This window comes from Symphalangus syndactylus, chromosome 10, assembly GCF_028878055.3.
Source record: "Symphalangus syndactylus isolate Jambi chromosome 10, NHGRI_mSymSyn1-v2.1_pri, whole genome shotgun sequence".
In the NCBI taxonomy this organism is placed as follows: Eukaryota; Metazoa; Chordata; class Mammalia; order Primates; family Hylobatidae; genus Symphalangus; species Symphalangus syndactylus.
In genome coordinates, this window is record NC_072432.2 from 64,964,572 (window position 1) to 64,989,400 (window position 24,829).

The 24,829-nt window shown below is 40.0% G+C and overlaps 1 protein-coding gene, 1 long non-coding RNA gene and 1 other non-coding gene across 8 annotated transcripts in view; 1 reads left to right on the forward strand and 2 right to left on the reverse strand.

Moving 5' to 3' along the window:
• Positions 1-20,860, reverse strand: part of LOC134731635 (uncharacterized) — a 108,693-nt gene extending 87,833 nt beyond the window's left edge. Inside the window, exon 1 of the long non-coding RNA XR_010114074.1 lies at positions 20,501-20,860. This is a non-coding gene — a long non-coding RNA (uncharacterized lncRNA). The remainder of the gene's footprint in view (positions 1-20,500) is intronic.
• LOC129492420 (small nucleolar RNA SNORA3/SNORA45 family) lies at positions 15,816-15,939 on the reverse strand. Its single transcript, XR_008660869.1, has one exon. It is a non-coding gene; the product is annotated as a small nucleolar RNA SNORA3/SNORA45 family (small nucleolar RNA).
• The window catches only part of ANKRD17 (ankyrin repeat domain 17), a 187,410-nt gene continuing 178,742 nt past the window's right edge, over positions 16,162-24,829 (forward strand). For all 6 annotated transcript variants that reach the window (XM_055297355.2, XM_055297358.2, XM_055297356.2 and 3 more), the window contains exon 1: positions 16,162-21,627. In XM_055297355.2, the coding sequence (XP_055153330.2) occupies positions 21,235-21,627 (393 nt within the window). In that variant the 5' untranslated portion in view covers positions 16,162-21,234. The remainder of the gene's footprint in view (positions 21,628-24,829) is intronic.

Sequence of the window (24,829 nt, forward strand, 5' to 3'; positions counted from 1 at the left end):
TCAGTAACAGTGGAGGCCATGTCTGTTTTTGCTCATCATTATATCCCACAGTTCTAGCCTAGCACCTAATGCATACATGGTAGGTGCTCAGTAAGTGTTAAATAAATGAAAGTTTAAGCTGACAGTCTTAATTACTAAGAGAGACAATATAGAGAGCAGACTCTGCGGCTTTTCTCACAATAGATATGTCCCACTCACTACTTTCTCACCTATATATAAACAAGTCTCCTGACCCATAAAGTAGGGGTGGAGGCCTTCCACTTCCAGGTTTACCATTCATGCATCCCAAATTCATTTTAACTGGTCCCTGTGCACATGGCCTTAGAACTCCACTTGTAACCCAATATCTTTGCAACTCACTCCAACTGCCAGAAACAAGAAGCCAAAATACACAATAGGGAATGATCTGGACTTTGCCATTATTGTAGCTAGCCTTGGCACTTCAGCTGGTGGGGACAGTATTTGTAGAAGAAAACCATATGAACAACCACTGATGTGAATCCCTGTGTAAAGTCCAGTGTTTTTTATTAAGGCACTGGTCCATGACCAAAAATAGGGGTTGGGTGCCTACTGAATAACGAAAGTGAGGTAGTTTGAAGTAGAAATAATAATTAGTACAGTTTTTTTTTTTTTTTTTTTGTGGCAGCAGGCCAAGTCAGAAATAGGAAACCAAATACCAAAGTCTAGTATGAAGGACAGGAGCAGAACTATAAAATGGGAATGGAGCCAGAGTAAGAAGCCAGATGGACTATGGAGTGAGTGCAGATCTGGAACCAGGAAATCATGTACATAATCATCGTAGTGAACAGATCAGGGCAGGCAAATTTCTGGAACCATGGCCATGTTTGGTTAATTTAAGGCACAGATCTGGAAGAGAACCTCCTACCATGGGGAAGTGATAGGTTCCAGGGGAAGCCTGAGTAGTTGTGTGGGGCCAGAGGGAAAATCTTCCCTAACCAGTTACCCTTTAACTTGAGCCCCCTCACATATTCACCATGTGACTCACAGACAATAACAGCGAGCTTCAGGTAATTCACCCCTCCTCATATCTAGAGTGCTACATTCTCCAGCCTTATTGCCTATCTTGCTTCTTTCTCCCACTGCATTCTTGTGTTGACACAACTCATGACTTCTGATTTGTCCTCTGGCTTTTTACGTAACATTCATTCCTTACATCTGACAACAGATTCAGTTTCATCCTTTTTTTTTTTTTTTTTTTTTTGTCCCGTGGGCAATTCTTTGTACTTATCCTTTCCTTCCTTTTACTTCTAGCTACTCTAGATAATACTAGCCTACCTAATTAGATACCTCTATCTCTGGGGTCCCTTCTCTAACTTAAACTTGAGTGGCTGGTGTACCTACCCAACCTTTCCTAATCCTTCCTACTCTCAGAATTGCAAGTGCAGGACTTAAGGAATACACACTTTAAAATGCATTCTGTTATCTTTTAAAAAATGGCCAATATCTCCTTTTCTGTATGCAAGTTTTATCTCACTAAATAAATCTTATGTTTCTTGAGGAATGGATTGACTCTGTATTACTTCTCTAGTCTTTATACTACTGACTACCTAATCAATATACTGAATTTGAAAATAATTGTAGGTGAGGTACTGTGTGTATGGCAATACTTAACTTTATTTAAGGAAGTCTTTCTGAGAATTTAAATGGTACCAGATCCCATTCAATACATTTATAATGTAATTTATTAAAATAATAGTCTTAATAAGTAAGATATTTTACAAAATGATGTTTTTTGAAGAGTACATATTATATCATAGAAATTTACAATGGGAAAGACCCTCAAATTATTTAACATAACACCCTGTTATATTACAGAGTATCTCCTTAAAATTAGTGTTGACTTCCAAGACTATGGGAACAATCATAACAAACATGACTTATTGAGAAAGCCAAGGAAGGTTTCCCTGAGAAAATGACATTCAAGATAAACTCTGAAGAACAGGTATAGGACACCTCTGTGAAAAGGGGAGCACACGGCCAGGCGCGGTGCCTCACGCCTGTAATCTCAGCACTTTGGGAGGCTGAGGTGGGCGAATCACGAGGTCAGGAGATCGAGACCATCCTGGCTAACACGGTGAAACCCCATCTTTACTAAAAACATAAAAACATTAGCTGGGCGTGGTGATGGGCGCCTGTAGTCCCAACTACTCCAGAGGCTGAGGCAGGAGAATGGCGTGAACCTGGGAGGCGGAGCTTGCAGTGAGCCAAGATCACACCACTGCACTCCAGCCTGGGTGACAGAGCGAGACTCTGTCTCAAAAAAAAAACAAAAAAAACAAAACAAAAACAAACAAACAAGCAACAAAACAGAATATGTCGAATTATCTATCTTTCTTAATAGAATCTAAATTCTCAAAAAAAAAAGTGGGGGGAGCACAAAGTATGAGGTAAATTCTTGAGAGGAGGGACAGGTAGAAGTGTCTGCTGAGTTTGAGCAACTGAAAAGTTTGTGTTGCTGAAACAGAATTAATAAGGGAGAGCACGGCACAAGAGGAGCAAGGGGCAATGAGTTCTGAAGCCCTTGGTAAGGATTATGGACTTTATCCTAAGAACAGTGAGAAGCCATTGATGGGTTTTGAGAGGAGCATAATATGAAAAGATTTGTGTATTTTTTTAAAGTCACTTTGGACATTTGTTTCTGGTCATAATGAAAAACTGGAATTGAATTTATCCTTCCATCTGAAACAACTAGAAAACTAGACAAAATTTATAAAGCAATGGCTTTCAAGACATTGGTTATCAGGCAATGAAAGACAGTGATCTTGTCACATGGGAACAAATGAGGTAAGTTATACCACAGCCCCAACTTACTGCCTGGAAAAAGTTTCCTGGATGCAATGTAAGGAGGGGAAACCCTGAGTCCAAACCCTGAGCTGACAGTCTGAGGAAGTTGAAGAGGCTAGAGTTGGCAGGGCAGATTCTGGAAAGGGGGAACTATACAGATAAGAACTCTAGAGATCTGAAGAGAGTGTCCTTGGATGTTCAGTTGAGTATTCATCAGAACATGCATATGAAGAAACTATCCAGAACTGGGGAAAGAATCACACACAAGGATTAGAGGAAAGAGTATTTGTAGCTCACATATGGACTGGGATAATGCCTGTTCCCAACAGCCAGATTGGAAAACTTCATAATTTAGAAGACATCAGACATTTTTTTTTTAGGATTCTAAGAAGAATCTTCCTTCAGTGGTGGGTAAGATTTAATCCTCGAGGTTGGGCACGGTGGTTCACGCCTGTAATCCCACCACTTTGGGAGGCCAAGGCGGGTGGCTCACCTGAAGTCAGGAGTTCGAGACCAGCCTGGCCAACACGGTGAAACTCCGTCTCTACTAAAAATACAAAATTAGCTAGGTGTGATGGCACACACCTGTAGTCCCAGCTACTCAGGAAGCTGAGACAGGAGAATCGCTAGAACCCAGGAGGTGAAGGCTGCAGTGAGCCGAGATCATGCCACTGCACTTCAGCCTGGGCAAGACAGAGCAAGACTCTGTCTCAAAAAAAAAAAAAAAAAAATTTAATCCTAGACTAAATGCTTTTTGGTCTTTTCTAGCGCAGCTTAAAAGCAAAATTTCCTAGAACCAGTGATAAAGAAACAGTGATTAAATCAACCAAAGGAAAAAGACACATGATATAAAGAGGGCCAAAGGTAAAGATGAGAGATTTCTTATCAGAAGCAATGCAAACTAGAAGACAGTAAAGCAATATCCTGAAAGTACTGAAAGAAAAAAAAAAACTTATCAATCTAGAATTTTTTTACCCAGTGGAAATATCTTTCAAAAACAAAGATGAAATAAGGATATTTTCAGATATTAGAAGAAGCTGAAATAATTCTTCACAAGCAGACCAGCACTATAAGAAATAGTAAAGGAAAATTTGGTATTTTTTTCTTTTGCTTTTCCTTCAAGCAAAAGGAAAATAATACCAAATGAAAACCTAAATAAAAGAATGGAGAGCATCAGAAATGGTAACAACATGGACAAATATAAATACATTTTTTATTATTTAAATGTCTTTAAAAGATAACTGACTCTTGAAAGAAACAATAAATATAATGATAATGTACTATGGCAGAGGTCCCCAACACCCAGGCTTCAGATCAGTACTGGAGGTGAGTGGTGGGCGATCGAGCATTACTGCCTGAACTCTGCCTCCTGTCAGATCAGGAGCGGCAGGCATCAGATTCTCATAGGAGCACAAATGCTATTGTGAACTGCACATGCAAGGGATCCAGGTTGTGCACTCCTTATGAGAATCTAATGCTTGACGATCTGAGGTGGAACAGTTTCATCTCGAAACCATCCACCCCACAATGGTCTGTGGAAAAACTGCCTTCCACAAAACCGGTCCCTGATGCCAAAAAAGGTTGGGGACCACTGTACTATGTGGTTTATAAAATATATAGAAGTAAAATGTAAGGCAAAATAGTACAAAGGTCAGGAGGGGAAAATAGAATTATACTATTTTAAGGTTCTTTCAGTATATGTTAAGTAATATAATACCACCTGAAGGTAGAACATAACAAATATGTATAATAGAAACCCTAAATCAATAACTTAAACTTTATGTCCTATTACTGTGAATTATAAAGAATTATAGCTAATAAAACTTTATATATCGTTATTGTGGATTAAAAACAATTATAACTAGTAAGCCAACAAAGGTCATAAAATGGAATAAATATTACACAGTTTTTCTAAAAGAAGGCAAAAAAGGAAAGGGGGAAGAAGAAAAGATGGAACAAATAGAATTCAAAAAGAACCAAAATTATCAATAATTAAATTAGATGTAAATAGTCTAAACTCTCTCATTTAAAAACCAGAGATTATTAAGATTGGATAAAAATGCAAGATTCAACCATGCTTAACATACAGCTTAAAAATCAAGGCAAGAGAAAAATACACCATCCTAATACTAATCAAAAGAAAGTAGACAAAATAGATTTCAAAGCAAATAATATTACCAGAGATAAGGGACATAAAATGGACAAATTATTTGAAAGATACAAACTACCAAAGCTCATTCAAGAACAAATAGATAACATCAATAACTCTACATCTGTTAAAGAAATTGAATTTGTACTTACAAACCTTCCCACAAAGAAAACACTGGGTCCATATGGCTTCATTGGTAAATTCTATAAAACATTTAAGCAGAAAATAACACCAATTCTACAAAAACTCTTCCAGAAAATTGATGAGGAGGGAATATTTTCTAATTCATTCTGTGAGGGCAGTATTACTTGATACCAAAACCAGACAATGACATTACAAGAAAGGACAACTACAGACCAGTATGTGTCATAAACATACATGTAAAAATTCTTAACAAACTTTGGGAGGCCGAGGCGGGCGATCACGAGGTCAGGAGATTGAGACCATCCTGGTGAACACAGTGAAACCCCGTCTCTACTAAAAATACAAAAAGATTAGCCAGGCATGGTGGCGGGCGCCTGTAGTCCCAGCTACTCAGGAGGCTGAGGCAGGAGAATGGCGTGAACCTGCGAGGTGGAGCTTGCAGTGTACCGAGATCACACCACTGCACTCCATAGCCTGGGCAACAGAGCCAGACCCCGGATCAAAAAAAAAAAAAAAAAAAATTGTTAGCAAAATTTTAGCAGAGCTAATACAATAATGTACAAAAAAGATAATACATCATGACCAAGTGGGGTTTATCTCAAAAATACAAGGTTGGTTTGATATTCATCAATGTAACTCATTGTAATAACATGAAAGAAAAATCCTATGATTATCTCAACAAATACAGAAACAGTATTTGAAAATACAAAATACATGCCTGACAAAAACTGTCAGAAAACAGAGAACAGAAGAGAACTTCCTTATATTGATAAACAGTATATGTGAAAAATCTATCGTTACCATCACACTTACGATCAGGAACAAGGAAAGGATATCCATCTTACCACTTCTCATCAGCATTGTACTAGTGGTTCTAGCCAGTGAAGTCATGCAAGAAAAATAAAATCTCCATTTGGAAAATAAGAAGTATAACTCCCTTCATTCACAGACGGCATGATTTCTGTGAAGAAAAATCCTATGGAGTGCATAAATAAGTTACTAGAACTAATACAGGAGTTTAGCAAGGTTCCAAGATACCAGATCGATATATAAAATTAATTATATTTTTGTATATAGTAGAGCATCATTTCAGTGTTTATTTTCCAGCCATATAGCTTACTTAGCGAATTGTCTATTCAAATATTTTGCCCACTTTTATTTTATTTTATTTTATTTTATTTTATTTTTATTTATTTATTTTTTTGAGACGCAGTCTCGCTCTGTCACCCAGGCTGGAGTGCTGTGGCGCAATCTCGGCTCACTGCAAGCTCCGCCTTTCGGGTTCACGCCATTCTCCTGCCTCAGCCTCTGGAGTAGCTGGGACTACAGGCGCCCGCCACCACGCCCGGCTAATTTTTTGTATTTTTAGTAGAAATGGGGTTTCACCGTGGTCTCGATCTCCTGACCTCGTGATCCGCCCGCCTTGGCCTCCCAAAGTGCTGGGATTACAAGCGTGAGCCACCGCGCCCGGCCTGCCCACTTTTAAAAAGGTAAACGTGTATCTATCACGTGACCCAGCAATCATATGAAAGCATGCCTGGTCACAATCTTTTTTTTTTTTTTTTTTTTTTGAGACAGTGTCTCGCTCTGTCACCCAGGCTGGAGTGCAGTGGCGCGATCTCGGCTCACTGCAAGCTCTGCCTCCTGGGTTCACGCCATTCTCCTGCCTCAGCCTCTCGAGTAGCTGGGACTACAGGCGTCCGCCACCGTGCCCGGCTAATTTTTTTTGTATTTTCAATAGGGACGGGGTTTCACCGTGGTCTCGATCTCCTGACCTCGTGATCCGCCCACCTCGGCCTCTCAAAGTGCTGGGATTACAGGCGTGAGCCACCACGCCCGGCCGCATGCCTGGTCACAATCCAATCTCAGGATGAATATGTGACCATACATGGCAAAGAGACTTTGCAGATATGATTAAGACAAGACTCTTGAGATGGGAAAATTATCCTGCGTTATGCAGGCAGACCCAATATCATCACAAGGGGCTTTAAAAGATGGAAGAGGAAGGCGGAAGAGTCAGAGACAAAGTTATGATGCAAGCAGAGACAGGAGTGATGCGCTGTAAGATGGAGGCAGATGCCACCAGCCAAGGAATGCTGGTAACATCTAGGATCTGGAAAAAGTAAAAAGAATCAGCCCTGGAGTCTAGATAAGGAGTGCAATCCTGTCAATACCTTGATTTAGCCCAGTGGAATCCATTTCAGACTTCTGACCTCCAGAACTGTAAGATTATAAATTTGTGTTGTTTTAAGCCACTATCATGCAATTTATTGCAACAGCAACAGGAAATAAATACTGTTGACTTCTGAGAAGATTCTTTTGTGGAGCTTCTATTTTTACTTGGATAAATTTATATTCAGTACCAGAACGTAAAAAAATGCCTATTATTATTTATTATCAAATTTATATAACTTTCATAAAAGGCCAAGCGTGGTAGCTCACACCTGTAATCTCAGCATTTTGGGAGGCCAAGGCAGACAGATCACTTGAGGCCAGGAGTTTGAGACCAGCCTGGCCAACGTGGTAAAAACCCGTCTCTACTAAAAATACAAAAATTAACTGGGTGTGGTAGTGCATGCCTGTAATCCCAGCTACTCAGGAGGCTGAGGCACGAGAATCACTTCAGCCTGGGAGGGGGAGGTTGCAGTGAGCTGAGACCGTGCCACTGCACTCCAACCTGAGTGACACAGCAAGACTCTGTCTCAAATACATACATATATACATACATACATTTGATATAACATTTAAGGAATCATAAAACAGAGATAACTTAATGAGCTTTGTCTTATAAAAATATTTGTCAAAGATACTCTAAGTGGAGGCAAAAAAGACAATAACTGAAAACATTTGAGCTGAAATATTTAAATATTTAATAAGATAAAATCAGAATTGGGAATATACTCCATTTGGTATAATTTGCTCTGAGTTTATCAGATACCTATATTAACCTGTAGAGAGAGTATGTTCCAAAATTAAAATACTGAGGTAACTGAGAAGAGTCAATTGAGAGCATCAGCAATTTTAAATTCATTAGCTGTAAAATGAAATGTGGAAGTTTAGAGATACTTTTATTAAAAATTACAATCATATAAAAATATATTCTTCAGAATAAAATATACCTGTAACATGACATGAGACAGATAGTTAAGACAATGATTAAAATACACGAATATGTACAGAATTATTATGGTTGTAACTTTTTAATGTATTGATAATCAGTATTAAGCAGTTTGTTTTCAATTTTCTTTAGTGTACCCAGATTTATTTTTGAAAATATTTTATTTTATTTATTTATTTGAGACAGAGTCTTGTTCTGTTATCTAGGCTGGAGTGCAGTGGTGTGATCTAGGCTCACGGCAACCTCCACTTCCCAGGTTCAAGTGATTTTCCTGCCTCAGCCTCCCAAGCAGCTGGGAGTACAGGTGTGCACCATGACACCCGGCTAATTTTTGTATTTTTGGTAGAGATGGGGTTCCACCATGTTAGCCAGGCTTGTCTCAACTTCTGGCCTCAGGTGATCCACCCGCATCGGCCTCCCAAATTGCTGGGATTACAGGCATGAGCTGCTGTGCCCACCCTTGAAAATATTTTTTAAACAAAACTATCTTATAGGTTCACCAATATAATAAAACCAATTTGTCAACTCATACATATTATTAAACATTATGTATACTTGATGGTTTAATGCTTCATTTTATTCTTAAAGGTATCTCCATTTGGACAATAAATCATGTAGTCAATTATATAGTCACCCTGGGCATTAGGTCTAATAGTAATAGGTACATACACTGCACCTACATTGTTCTTGAATCTATGTATTCTGTTTACTAGGAGAAATGGACTCTGATTCCTGTAGGCCAGTACTTCCCAACCTGCACCTGGCATCATAACTGAGTTCTTTAATAGACCATTCCACTATCACATAAAGCCATTGCTTTACAGTTTAGTAATCATGAGTTTATAAATTACTTAAAACGAGTGATCACATGGTTGTTAGCCTTTTGCCTTAGTTCATTTACAGTAAAATGAGTTAGTTCTCTGGTAAGATGTAATGTTTTGTGCCTGCTGCTAAATAAGGCATTCCATCAATTTATAATTGTATTGCTAGAGGAAGTACGGCAGGAAAGAAAGAAAAATATAGCTCCACAATAATGATCCATTCTATGAGAACAAACTAGTGCCATCTTCGTGACGGAAGAAGTCTAATGCAATCTGCCTGCCACCAGGTGGCTGACTGGTCCCCTTGGTGTATGATGTTGCATCAAATGTTCAGCATCGGTTTCTGCTGCTGGATGACTGCTTTCAGCTATAGCAGTAGACAGATCAACCTTGCAGAAGATAAAGCCTACGTTTTTCTGAGATCATATATAACTTTCATGTCTACCATCATGATATTCTGTCCAGGAAACCATCGACTAAGCACTGGCTAGCTGGAGAAAGCGGCTAACTGGTAGTTGCATAAGAGGTCATATTGTCTACCTTATTAATGATAAGCTTCCTTTGCAGAGGTAGCTTTCTTTTTTTTTTTTTTTCTCATAGCGCTTACATGAGATACAAGCATCCTCACACTCTATTATAATTTCAGGAGGTCCACTTACATATCACTTCCCCAAATTTATTTATCCCCTAATATTTCAGACTTGTTCTTCCCAAGCTCTTGTTTATTTAGCCATAGCCAAACCATTAACTGCCCACAAAGAGTTACAGGACTTTGTTCTTCTATGAAAATTGGAAAATGAGATATACTGATCAAGTTTTTCTCCTCGGAAAGACTTCCTTTCTGCATATATTTCAGGGCCACCCTTTTCTTAGCATTATCAGTTATACTTTTTAAAACTTTTTTTAGTGGTTGCCCTAGAGTTGGCAATTTGTATCTACAACTAATCCAAGTCTACTTTCGAAGAACACTATAATGCTTCATGAGCAGTGGAGGTATCTTACAATAATAAAATATTTCTAATTCCTCCCTCCTGTCCCTTGTATTAATAGTACTGCTGCCGTTAATTTTGCATTTACATAAGCATATATCATAAGCATATATATACATAAATATATATACATATATATATAAACATACAGTAGTCCCCCCTTATCTGCACTTTTGCTTTTCCTGGTTTCAGTTACCCAAAGTCAACTGTGGTCTGAAAATATTAAATGGAAAATTCCAGAAATAAATAATTTGTTAAGTTTTAAATTGCACATCATTCCCAATAGTGAGATAAAAAACTACTGTCCCACTATATCCTGCCTGGAACATGAATCATCTCTTTGCCAGCCCCTCCACACTGTCTAAGCTACTTGCCCCAGATCAACTATGGCCGTATTGTAGTGTTTATGTTCAAGTAACCCTTATTTTACTTAATAATGGCTGCAACGCACAAGAGTAGTGATGCTGGCATATTGTTACCATTTTTCTATTTTATTATTAGTTATTGTTAATTTCTTACTGTGCCTAATTAATAAAATAAACTTTATCATAGGTATGTATGTGTAGGGAAAGAAAAAAACATAGTATATATAGGGGACAGTACTATCTTCTGTTTCAGGCATCCCCTGGGGGTCTTGGAATACATCTCCTGTGGATGAGGAGAGGACTACTATACATAATCAAATACGTTGTTTCTATTATCATTCTGAGTAGAATGTTACTTATTAAGAGTGAGAAAAATAAAAGTTTTGTTTTCCCTTTACTCACTCCTTCTCTGATGTGCTTCCTTTCCTTATATAGATGAGTTTTTGACCTGTACTATTTTCCTTCTTTCTGAAGAATTTCTCTCAACATTTTTTGCAAGGCAGGTCTGTTGGCAACAATGTCCCTCAATTTTTGTCAGTCTAAAAGTCTTTGTTTCTCCTTGACCTTTGGAGGATAACTCTGCAAAGTAAAGAACTATTGGCTGGTGTTTTTTTCTCTCAACACTGAATATTTCACTCTAGTCTCTTAATTTCATGGTTTCTGAGGAGATGTCAGATGTAATTCTTATCTTTGCTCCTTTACAGATAAAGTGTTTTTTCCTCTGGCTTTTTATCAGAATATTTTTCTTTTCTTTTTGTATCTTTTGATTTGTTTCCATATATATTCTGCTTATATAATATTTTTATTTTTGATTTTCTGAAATTTGAATATTTGCATGTGTGTGTGTGTATATATATATATATATGGGCATTTATCCTGCTTGCTGTTCTCTGAGCTTTTTGGATCTGTGGTTTGGTGTCTGACATTAATTTGGGGGAAATTCTGTCATTATTGCCTCAAATATTTCTTCTGTTCCATCAAGGATTTCTTCTCCTTCTGATATCCCTACTATGTGCATCTGCACCTTTTGTAGTTGTCCCACAGTTCTTAAATATTCTGTTCTGCCTTCTCTTCCCCCCGCACCACACCCTCTGGTCTTTTTTCTCCAAGCTTTTCTTTTTTTTTTTTGGAGACGGAGTCTCCACTCTGTTGCCCAGGCTGGAGTGCAATGGCACAATCTTGGCTCACTGCAACCTTCGCTTCCTGGGTTCAAGCAATTCTCCTGCCTCAGCCTCACTCCTGAGTAGCTGGGATTATAGGAGTATGCCATCATGCCCGGCTAATTTTTGTATTTTTAGTAGAGACGGGGTTTCACCATGTTGACCAGGCTCTCTCGAACTCCTGACCTCAGGTGATCTGCTGGCCTCGGTCTCCCAAAGTGCTGGGATTACAGGCGTGAGCCACCGCACCTGGCTTCTTCATGCTTTTCTGTTTGGGAAGTTTCTACTGTCATATCCTTAAGCTCAGGGATTCTTTCCTTAACCAAGTCCAAGTGTACTAGTAAGCCCATCAAAAAGCATTCTTCATTTATGTTACAGGGTTTTTGATATCTAGCATTTAATTTTTTTTTTTTTTTAGAATTTCCATCTCTCTGCTTACATTATCCATTTGTTCCTGCATGTTGTCTACTTTTCTGTAAAGCCCTTATCATATAAAAACAGTTCTGTTTGTTTTTAATTACTGGTTTAATAATCACAACATTCTTACCATATTTGACTCTGGTTATGATGCTTATTCTCTTCAAAGTGAAAATCACTTTTTCGCCTTACAAATATGTCTTGTAATTTTTTTGTTGAAAGGTGACTATGATGTGTTGAGTAAAAGGAACTACAGTAAATAAGCCTTAAGTAAGGTGTCAGGGAGTGGAAGTATTCTGTAGTCCTATGATTAGGTCTCAGTCTTTTGGTAAGCCTATACCCCTGCACGGTAAACTTCAGCAGTTTTTTTTTTTTTTCAGTTATTTCTCCCTCTTACGATGGACAGAATTGCTAAAGAGGACTAGAGTGGTGTATTTCCCTTCCCCACATGGAAGGCTAAAGCCAACTGGAGCTGGATATTTTCCTTCCCCCAAGTCAGTTAGGCTTTGATAAAACCCCACTGAGTTAGGCTCTAGTAAAAAAGTTTCTCCTTGCCCAACCAAAAAAAAAAAAAGAAAAAGTTTCTGCTGCAGCCAGAGTTTGTTAAGAACAGAATCCTCTGCAATATTTCAAAATGGTTGCTTTCCCATCCCCCAGCCAGAAGCATGAGGGGATTTTTCTGATAGTCACTGTGAGTTCGCCTTTGTGAGTATACTATACTAGTCCTACTGGAAGTATAGTTCACAAAGGTATGAGGGCTCCTCTATGACTGGGTTTCCCTGGGGTTTTTGACTTTCAGGCTTGTCCACAGTGAGCCTTCAGCATTTCATCAATTACAGTTCAGGTTTTCCTACCCCAGTACTGGTTCCCAGAGGTTTCTGCTCATAGGTTTCTGCTCTGGTTATGATTCTCTGTATCTTCCTATCTGTCTCTCCAATTTTAAGGGCAGCAGTTTTCCTTGTGTCTTCATTTCTGATGAATTTAAGAAGAGTTGTTCATTTTTGTTTGTTCAGCTTTTTACTTGTTATTAGGATGCAGTGGCAAGTTCTAAGCCCCTTATATGAGACTAGAAGCTCTGCCTGCTTTCAAAATTCATTGCTGTGTAAAAATATCAGTTTGCTTATGCTTTATTTTCTGGGTTAAGTTACATGATATAAAACATGTGCACATTTGAGGATTTGAGAAGATCTCTAGGTGAATTCCTGTATTTCAAGGGACTATTATACTACTTATTCCTTGCACAAAAGATATTCAGAGTTAAGCAGTTTGTAAGCTATACCCAGTGCCCTAAATAGTACTGTAGGTGCTGTATAAATACCATAGATATTTAATAAACATTTGTGGAATAATCTATAAATGAATGAATGAAAGATTTCCCTGGAACTCCTTGGATTCTTTCCAGTTTCACCAGATCACTCCCTAGTTTTCTAATAAACTCGATTTGTCCTGAGAAAGATAGAAGAAAGGAATTGTTCTAACTTTTAATATTGTTATTAGTTGTTAATATACTAACTTGGTCTGAATATGAACCTTGAAAATGTTTCTCCTGATTTTCAATTTGAAAGTACAAAATTCAGAAACTTGCAAATCTCTGTGTAGGAATGTTCTATGCAATAACCACTCTAAGTCTTCCAAACAGTGACAAAAATTGCTAAACTGACAAACATAAAACAAAACACAAAACTAAAATGTGGGTAGCTTATTTGTTTAGTAACAAGAGTTAAGTGCATTCTTTTGTTGTGGATTATCTTTTGCATACTTTTATTCTCAGGCTGTCTTTCTCTGTTATCCAGGAATCTCTAGGTTTCCCCATTCCCTTGTTCCCTTCTTTACCCAACCTAGGAGTACATGCAGAAAAACAATACTAATTTTAAGTTTAAACTAAACAAATTTTAAGAGGTGAGATATATATTTGGGCAAATTTAACATAAGGGACATATTACCCAAATAACATTTAGTTGACTTTAAATGGATTTATTTAGGTAGCAGCTCTGTTCTACTAATGTGCCCAGTAGTTAATTACTATTTGTGCTAGACTGCCATCCCCAGCCTTCAGCTTAACTATTTTTTACTGGGCTCTGGTTCCAGAGGAGTGGACTAAGAAAATTATTAATGCTAGAGAAGGGTAGTAAGAGGGTGAAGGGAATTTCGAAATCATGTCATATAAGGAGTGATTACAAAGAGAAGGATGTTTCCCTAAGGAAAAGAAGACTAGGGTAGATTCTTTATCAACATTTATCTCAAAACCCTTAGCATGGTCCACAGGCCCTGAATCATCTGTCTTCCGCTTACTTCTCCAGCCTCATCTTGCAAACATTCTCACTTTCGGTGTTTCAGCTCTTTTGGCACAGTTTGATACCTCCTTTTTTAGGCCTTTTGCATATACACTCCTTTGGCTAGGAAGATTCTTCTCTGCTTTTTGGCCTATTTCCTACTATAGATCTCTGTTCACATATTACTTCCTCAGGGAAGTCCCAAAACAAAACAAAAGTTTCTAGCTCCGGTTTCCCTTGCAGCAGTTATTTCATTTGTGTGTCTCTCACGCTAGACCATAAGCTTCAAGATATAAAGGACCGTGTTTGTTTTGCTAACCATTTTCTCACCTAACCCAGTGCCTGGTATGTAGCAGGTAGGCAACAAATACTAAGTGAATGAACATCCATGCTTATTCTGGCTAAATTGCTGTTTTCAACTCAAATGCCAAAAATTTCTTAAAAGCTCACACAGAAACAATAACAACAAAAAAAGATAGGTGACATGAGTGAGTAAGGACTGGGCATAATAGGAATTTACGGAAACTGTAGAGAATTGAAGACGGCATGAATTGCATAAAGGCATTCAAAAGTCAAACAACTTTGAAATGCTGTGATGACAAAGTATATAGCATGTTCATATATCACATTTGGCTATGGGCTGCCAGTTTGCAACACCTGTCTTAAGTAAATTGATATATTAATTATATATAATATTGTAGAGGGCATTTAGTTCTATGAGAAAATGCTCACATATACTAAGTTTAAAAAAAAAAAAAAGCATGCTCCGGGATATCTTACTGGTGGATTGAAAAATAAAAATAAATAAAAAATTTTAAAAAGCATGCTAAATACAACAGTGGCATTCTCATTTAAAAATACACACAGAAAACAACTGTGTAAAGGTTTGTACTAAAATGTCAACAGTGGATATCTCTAGATGACAGAATTACATGTTCTGGTATGTGTGCTTTTTTGTATTTTCTTAGTATTTTACAACGAACATGTATTGTTTTTGTACTCAGAAATAAATTGTTTTTACAAGGTGGAGAAGTAACTCAGGTGTCAATGTGGAGGATGGAGTATAATAGGATCAGAGGCAGGGAGATTGACTATTGCAATAATATGTGTGAAAACTCATGAAAGTCTAATTAAGGCAGTGGCTGGGAGGACAGTGGTTATCAATGTTACCTGGTCCTCTCTGCTTAAACATATGCTTCAATTTCTACTTGATTATAATTGCTTATGTTGGGCAAACTTTCAGGTGGAAAGCAGAGCACAAGCCACTGGCCCCGTTTTGTTTATTTTTTTATTTTTTAGCATTTGTTGGCATTTAGTGAACCTCTTTCCCTGTGGCTTCAAGCCACCAGGACATAGGTCCTCCCCACCACCGCCTTAATCTTTTTCCAAGCTCTTCTGCTACATAATTTGGCCTTCATGATGACAGGCTGCTTTAGGAGCTTTCCTTCCCTAGCACTTTGTAGTAGCTCTAGAAGAACAGCGAAAATAATTTACAATACACTGTGGCAGGTACCAACTCCTTGATGGGAATGAGGAAAGATGCCTGCCAATCTACTTTCTAAAACCAAGGTACAGTATGTTTCTGTCCGGACACTAAGGGGACACTGGTGGCCCCCGTCAGTGAATCAAGACCAGCAGATTCTGAGGACTCCAGCACATTGGAGAAGAGCCGTGTCAGGATGTGACTCTAGTCTCAGAGAGCTCCCTTTTTTTGAATTCGCAAGTCTTCCTGGCAGTATCTATCCCTTACCTCTTGGAATTTCAATCTTGAGTAGAAACCCAGGAAATATTTCTCAGTTCATGGGATATCTTCCCCTTCTGCAGTATCATTGAGACTGCCTGTTTTCCTGTAATGATTTCATTCTTAGGCAGGTTCACACTACATGATGACCAAAGGCCAGATGTAGCTTGTGGTTTTTTTTTTTTTTTTTTTTTGCGTATTCCAGAAGCAGGTGCCTTTTTCTTGATAGTGCTAGCCCAAATGATGAGACTATCTCTGATTAATTTCAGTTTTGTTAATCTGCCCATTCCTGAACTAATCACTAAGGCTGAATGATAGGATACTTTGGCTAGCCTGATTTGTGGGCCCACTCCTGTGGTATAAAAATTAGAATTAGGTAATGAACGATTGCATCTGGAGAAAGAGGGACAGGTCTTTATTAGGGCACACTCTGAAATCTCAGTGGCCTAACACAAAAGAATGCGTATGAGCTGTAGCACAAGTGTCCCTAATTGGCAAGCAAGTATCCTCCAAGTGAAGAGTCAGGAAACTCTAGCACAAGTGTCTCTAATTGGGAAGTAAGTATCCTCCAAGTGAAGATTCAAGAAACCAGGAGTCCTATCTTGTGACTTTGCCATCTTTAATACATAGCTTCCAGTGCAAATTTACTCATCTGCCTCAAGTTGTTGGGGAGTGGGATATATTGGATTCCTCATGTGATGTTTCCATGGGCCAGAGCTGGAATAGGAGCACATCACTTCTCACATTCCACTGGTTAGAACCTAATTAGCACACCTAACCCATATACCTAATTGCAAGAGAGGCATGGAAATATAGCTGTGTGGCCAGAAGAAGAATTTAACATTTGCAAGAATCTACTATTCTGATCACTAAACATGTATTTTACCTGTCTTTCCACACACAGAACATACCCTGTCCCAAAGGAGACAATCTAAAGTTTTAACCAGTTACTGGAACAGGCTCAAAGTCTAGGATTTTCAGAAAATGTGCAGTTCTCTTCATTAGATACAGATGTGACCTAAGAACTAAAAAGACAAATTATCTTTATTGTCACCCCCTATCCCTACAAACCCAATATACAGTGGTAACTCAGGGACAGATAACTATAATACATTCTCTCATTCAGAAAAAAATGTGATACTGAGCAATACTATTCATGTATAATAATGATGAAATACTGCATAAACATTTTGCGGCCCTTCTCCTTGAGACTGAAGAAAGTTCTGAAGAGACCCCAATTCTAGTCTTCAGGAGAAACTCCCTGTCCATTCTTTTGTACAGCTCCTGATATGAGCTTCTGAAATGTTCTTTTTTTGTCCATCATTCTCCACGGCCACATCCTATGTGGGTACTGGGGAGCTGTTAAGGTTTTATGCTCTATTTTTCTACTTATGCAAGCTTGGGGTTGGACAGTTACCCTCTGTTTTAACACCCGAACAATGATATTTGAGCCAGATTTAGTATGATTAATAAAATTCCTCTAAAAATGTAGTCTTCTGATTGATTTGCTTCTGGTAACTACACCCAAAGTTCTTTCTTACATAATTATCAAGCCTAATTTACTGCTTTGCTGCCTTGCTCCTGTGCCAGTTCCTTTAGGCCTTTATCATAGCTATCTTGAAGTCATCTAAAATAATGACTTTGAATGGAAAGACCAAACCCTTTTCCTGATCTTTGTTGCAGGACTTAATCTCAAAGGTAACTATACTCAAGACCTCTTCTAGTTTTTTTTTTTTTTTATATTATTAGAAGTCTTATAAAAGTCACCTTTTCCAACCCTTCCTGAGAAATATTCCTGTACACTCTCACTTCTGCAAAGTATCTCCTGAGTTTCTCTCTTTAGTAAAACCTTACTAAAAGTAAAATATAAAATTCAACACATAGTATTACTTTTGCTCTTTTCAACCATTTCCTCTGGAGCTAATCTAAACAGATAGGTGATCTGATTTTGAATTATTTCAGGTGACAGTTTTACTAATTACTTTGCCACTGCAAACATGGGCCTCCTTTTTCTAGCCTCCAAATCACATTCTCTACCACCTGCTGCATCATAACTAAGCTGATGTAACATATTTTAGGTTATTGTCTTAGCAGTACTCCACTTCTGGTACCAATTTCTGGACTAGCTATGGTCATTCTAGCTCCTATACATATAAATTCTCAGATCTCAATTTTTTCTCTTACAAGAAGTCCAAAAAGGGGTGTTTCTAATTGGGGTGGCTCTCTTCCAAGTAGTGTTTCGGCCACTCATTCTTCTTCTTTTCTGGCTTTGGCATCTCCAATATATAGTTTTCAAGGTCACCATGCTCAAAGGCATCAAGTTGACGAAGAAAGAATAAGGGAGAATAGGAGGACTTCATTAACCCTAAAAATGAGCACATCATTTCCATTCATATTTCATTGGCTAGAAGTTAATCACGGCCAGGCTCGGTGGCTCACACCTGTAATCCTAGCACTTTGGGAAGCCGAGGTGGGGGAATCACCTGAGGTCAGGAGTTCGAGACCAGCCTGACCAACATGGAGAAACCGTGTCTCTACTAAAAATACAAAATTAGCCGGGTGTGATGGCACATGCCTGTAATCCCAGCTACTTGGGAGGCTGAGGCAGGAGAACCGCTTGAACCCGGGAGGTGGAGGTTGCAGTGAGCTGAGATTGTGCCATTGCATTCCAGCCTGAGCAACAAGCGCTAAACTCTGTCTCAAAAAAAGAAGTTCATCACATGACTATACCCAATTACAAGGAAAGCTGTGAAATTTAGTTCAGCTGTGTGCCCGGGAAGAAGAAATAAGTTTCATGGGCTAGTCAGTCCCTGCCAGAGGTTCTAACGGGGGAAAAAAAAAAAGTGAGATAAAAATAAAAGAAAGTGACTTTACAGGCCTTGTCCATTTTAATAGTTTTGAACTTTATCCTACTAGTGAAATAGGATCATCATTTCACTATTAAAGAGCAAAAAACTCATTTTCTTCCAAACAATGAGATTACTTTAAAGAAAGCATTTTTGGTAGTACGATAGACACAGAAACTAGACTGCAGAGGGCTGACAAGTCAATTTCAGAAAACAAAAAAGACACTGAATGTAGACACTTTTTTTTTTTTGAGATGGAGTCTTGCTCTGTCGCCCAAGCTAGAGTGCGGTAGCACGATCTCAGCTCACTGCAAACTCCGCCTCCCGAGTTCAAGTGATTCTCCTGCTTCAGCCTCCTGAGTACAGAATACTTTTTAAAGGAAGAAAGTTTGCTTGTGAAGGAAACAATTGAAAGCTACAGAAAAATTAGCTAAGGAACCAGAATTTGTAGAAGGTTGACAACAGAAAAGATAATAAATGGATGAGAAAGAGGGGTATTGCAACTAGAATATGTATGAAGAGTTAATCTCACATATGAACAGGGAGCCTCTCATTCCTTCATACTGGAGAAAAGGCAATCTCAGGAAATTTCTAGCACTTGGAAAATTGTGAAGTTCTAAGTTAAAAGTCATATAATGAAATGGGCTGGGATTTAAAGATTGCAAAAAGTATTCAAGTGGAAAGGGAGAAAAAGATGCTGAAGAATATACAAAGTACGAGGGAGGGATGCAGCTGAAATTATAAAATCTAAATCAGTAGTGGTGAGATACACAATGCAGTGCTCTGTTCTACACTGGAACTCAGCAACGACTGGAGGAGGAGGAATAGGCAGATGGTTACCACTCCGTATATATATTTACTATAGCACTTATTACACTGTAAAGCCCCTGGAAACAGAGACTTTGATTCCACAAATTATGCACACAGTAGGCACATGATGAATTTTTGTTTGAATGAATTGATTTAGTCATTGCCAATTCTGCCATGGTACTCTGTAGAGTACTGGCAACTGCCCACATTTCATATGGTATGCCAATGCTAAAAAGAAAAAAAAAATGCTAAAAAAAAAAAATCCAGGCATATTCAGCTAAACTTAGCAGTCTTAAAATGGCAACTATGTCAGCTGAGACATACTTTTAATCTTGTGCCAGTACATCTGTCTTCGATGTTTGCTTCATTTTCCGTATGCCACTATACTCCTACTAGACCAGAAAGGGATAATTCTGAGTTCAATGGTCCACTATCATTTCAAAAGTCCTGAAACTTCTTTAGACACGTAAAAATGAACCCACAACCCCCATCACAACATTCCTTCCGAGAGAAGTATACAGACAACAATCATTATTTATGCTTGCTTCCAAGCTGAATCGAAGAGGGCCGGAAGAGCTAAATCAGGGTCATTCAGTGAATCGTCTACAAAGTCTGGCACAGACCACGCATCCTTCCCGTGTCTTCCTCCCCTTGGAAACTTGAGGTGTAATGATCTTAGACATCTCCTAATCGACTGCCTTCATATTACACACGTGTAAACTCAGGTAGAAGATGTCTACGAGCCAAGCTTAAACTTAGGTAAAGAAGGCTCTTTTCCCAACACGACGCCATCTCTCATGATCCAAAGCTCTATCTCTCGATTTGGCGGTGGAAAAAAATGACCAGGAATAAAACTACGTACAGCAGTCCAGAACGAGGCCCCACCTCCCGGATCTGGCGGACCGGCCTCCCGTCAGCAAAGCGTCTGGACCGCGCTTCCGCACCTCACACTGCCGGGGGCCGGCTCCTCTCCAGCCTCCCCGTACTCCCCATACATCGCAGCACTGCGCGCCCGCGGGGCCCCACACCCGGCCCTCGAAATCTCACTTTCGCCTTTCGGCCACCCGCGCACCACGGCTCAGGCGACGGCTGATGGCGTCACTGCACTTCCGCCTGCGGCTGCGTTCTAATCACAAGCCAGGAAGGAAGAAGGGAGGGCTGCAGGGTTGTGTGTGCGGGAAATAGCGAGGAAAGAGAAGAAATCCGGGAGCTCGCGGGCGCTCTGGTTGCAATCGCACCCCCCTCTTCTGTCCCCGCCGTTCCCCCTCGGAAGCTGCCCCAGGCACACTTCCCCGGCGTCTTTCTAGTCTCCTCTCCTCTGGTTCTCCCGACACCCGGTCTCCCTCTTACGCCTCACCCCCCTTCCCTTGCTCCCTCCCTCTCCTTTCCTCCCATCGTCAGGCTCCCCGCCCTTAGTATCGCGAGACGAGGTGAGAGCTGGCGGAGCGGCGGCGGCGGCGGCGGCAGTAGAGGTGACCGAGGCGGTGGCGGCGGAGGCGGCACCGATTGCTGTGTCGGCCCCAGTGCGGCCGAAGTCGCGGTAGAGCGTAGCCCCCACGCCCCTCCCCCGTCCGCGCCCTCCCTCTTTCCCTGGGGATGGAGAAGGCGACGGTTCCGGTGGCGGCGGCGACGGCTGCAGAAGGAGAAGGGAGCCCCCCGGCGGTGGCGGCTGTGGCGGGCCCCCCCGCGGCGGCGGAGGTCGGCGGCGGCGTTGGCGGCAGCAGCGGAGCTCGCTTGGCCTCGTCTCCTCGTGGGATGGTGCGAGTCTGCGACCTGCTCCTGAAGAAGAAGCCGCCGCAGCAGCAGCACCACAAGGCCAAGCGCAACCGGACTTGCCGACCCCCCAGCAGCAGCGAAAGCAGCAGCGACAGCGACAACAGCGGCGGCGGTGGAGGCGGCGGTGGTGGCGGAGGTGGCGGCGGCGGCACCAGCAGTAACAACAGCGAGGAAGAAGAGGACGACGACGACGAGGAAGAGGAGGTTTCTGAGGCAAGGGCCTGGTTTCAAAGGAAGGAGGAAGGAGGGAGGAAGGGATTGGAAGGGGTAGGGGCCGAAGGTGGGAGGGGACTTGCAGTGGGACAGATTCCAGTGGGTTGATCTCTTAGGGGCCAGGCTTTCGACTGCCCCCTTTCTTCCCTCGGCCTAAATCGTGAGGTGTGGGAATGTGGGGGAGGGTAGCTGACACGTGGGGGTGGGAGGACCGCGGAGTTCACAGAGTTGGTGAACAGCCTGTTATCATGGGATGGCTCACTTGGTTAAGGATGGAGGGAATTGGTTAGATTCCCTGTTTGCACGCCGGGGGGTGGGGGGGTGGTCTGCCTGGGGCCAGTAGGGCCACCTTAGTCTGGGGCGGGATCGGGATCAAAGCGGGAGGAGTAAAATAATAGGTAGATGAGTCTCTTGGGGACCAACTAGGAGGTTGATCAACTTCTCCCAGTTGTGAGGTGGAGGGGAGCAGTTTGAGGGGGGACGTAAGGTTGTAATGGACTCAGAGCTAAGTGTTTGTGTATGTGAGGGACACGTGAGAAGCTGTACTTTTCCATACTGTTCTGCAGGGTTTTTCGTAACTATCCTGGCTGCTGAAGTAACTTCATTTCCTTGATCTCCCAAGGATTTTCGATGAACTGATGCTGTATTTGTATAAATTTATCAGTAACTTTAAATAATTACAAATGACCATATACATTTGTAAGTGGATGAAAAATATATTTGATCCTTACACGTACATATACATACATGTCTTCGAATGTTTCCTTATTGAGTTAGAATTAAACTAGGACCTGTTGTCCCATAATATGGGACAGCCAAAGAGTAGGCTTTGGAGCCAGGCCTGGTTGTGGTGAGTTGGAATAGGAAGGCCTCTCGGTTTGTCCTAGTGATCTGGTTTCATAATAACTTTATAATTTTTCCTGGGTCCACAGACAGGCGGCGTTGCAGGACCTTATTCCTCACAGAAGCCCTTACAACCCAAAGGCTCAGTAAAACATACCATACTGACAACCGAGAGTTAGCTTTACTAGTTATTAGCTCTTTTACCACTCTCTTGTCTCCTTCCTGAAATAGAATCTAGAAAAATCTTTATTTGGAGAGGGAAATCTTTATCAGCAGAGGGAAAACAGCTTTAAAGGCTGATTTTAAACTTAGTTCTAAGAGGAGATCAACTGAGTCATCTAAAAGTACCACTTACTATTTATTCTCTTCCACAAACATGGAACTTATTTTGATGCAAGTCTGGTTTTCTGAAAATTGGATTTATTGAATCCTGGTCTCTGTTGAAATAGAGAAGTACCTTTTAAAGGATTTGACACATGTCTATTTGTAGAAGACCAGATTCTCTTTTATCTCAGACTGGATGAAGTTGTATAGGTAGAGATATTGTGTTCAAGTATGTATAACAAAAATATGCCAGTCCTTGTTTTTAATTCCCTTTTAGCCTGTTGGATTCTGAGAATAGGTTTGTATTGATAGACTTATATTGGTCTACTTGGATGTTTAGGGTAGTGTGTTGCTCTGGCGGCATTTGAAGCAAGGAAGAGAAAGATGTGATGGGATCCTTATCCCTAATAAAATTTGTTATGGTACTTAGAATCATTCCATTGTATGATTTTTCTCAAAGGTGAGAAACATTTTACAGATAATTCAGCCCTTTATTTTAAAAAGAAGGAAAACAAGGTTTAGAGGAAAGTGGTTGTGGTGGGTAGTAGCAAAAGTGGAAATCAAAGTTTTCTAATGGCTCAGACTTGTGTACACTTTTTAATGATAATTTATTTCCTTTTATCACCCTCCTGACATCATTCAGAAAAATAGTTACAGAATAGCAAGGTAACACAATCATGCAGCTATAGGCAAAATACCATTACTTAAAATTTTAAATTCTCCGGAAAATATTAAGCTCTGGTTTAGAGCAAGGTTATGATAGTTGAATGCAGTACTTACTGGGATATTCTGCTGCAAACTTAACCTACCTAGGTAGTTTTGTCCATTGGAATGCAGCCTAATAAGCAGAACTTTTAGTAATTCCTAAAATCGTGAAGAATGGCTGTAAGTTTGTAGGTATGTTTATTTTGTGGGTCAGGTTTGTTTTCCTTTTGTAATATAGGAATGGTTATGTCGACTTTGACCAACTATGGTAGTATTTCTATGTTTTTAACATACCTTATCCTGTCTTTTACATGGTGTTAAACAATGGGTTTGTCATTTGTTATGAAGATGAGTCAGGAGAAATACGTGTAAGAAAGTGTGCCCATTGGCCGGGCGCGGTAGCTCGTGCCTGTAATCCCAGCACTTTGGGAGACCGAGGTGGGCAGATCACCTGAGGTCAAGAGTTCGAGACTAGCCTGGCCAACATGGTGAAACCCCATCTCTACTAAAAATACAAAAAAATTAGCCGGGTGTGGTGGCAGGTGCCTGTAATCTCAGCTACTTGGGAGGCTGAGGCAGGAGAATTGCTTGAACCCGGGAGGTGGAGGTTGCAGTGAGCTGAGAGTGCACCATTGCAGTCCAGCCTGGGCAACAAGAACAAGACTGTCTCCAAAAAAAAAAAAAAAAAGTGTACCCATTAAAAAAATCTATACAGATGAGGGATGAGCAGACAAAAAGGAGTACAGGTTGTCTCTGCCCCATCTTCATCTTTTGACCAAAGTAAAGACAAATAAAACTGTAAGCTAAATGGGTGAGTTGTGTAATGTTTTTCTCTTAATTACCATTTTACTGACATGTCAGCAGAAGCCTAACTTTCTGGAGCTAGGAAGTCTTGTGGCTAAAATCACAGTGTTGTGTTTTCTCTAATTCATTCTATTATAGGCTACACAATTAAAAAAAGTAGATAAAATGATCTTTAAAATTACCTTTCCAGTAAGAATCATCAAAAGATTAAAAAGGAATGTGAAAGGTTATGGTTTTGTGGTATTTAACCTGAAAGGATAACTTTAATTTAACAACAATATATAGCTTTGCTATAAAGAAATGCTATCTGAATAATCTCTGTATCTGCCGAAAGAGGAAAAATGGAAGGAAACGAGAATCAATTCAAATAAGAGCTTCATTTAATTGTTGAACAATAAGAATATAATTTCTAGACATTGGAGTAGGTTATTGAGAACAGGATTTTACTTTAAAGTATTTCAGAATAGGATAATCATGTTTTAGATAATTTGCATAACTTTGGGTATACCTGGAAACAAATAAGACC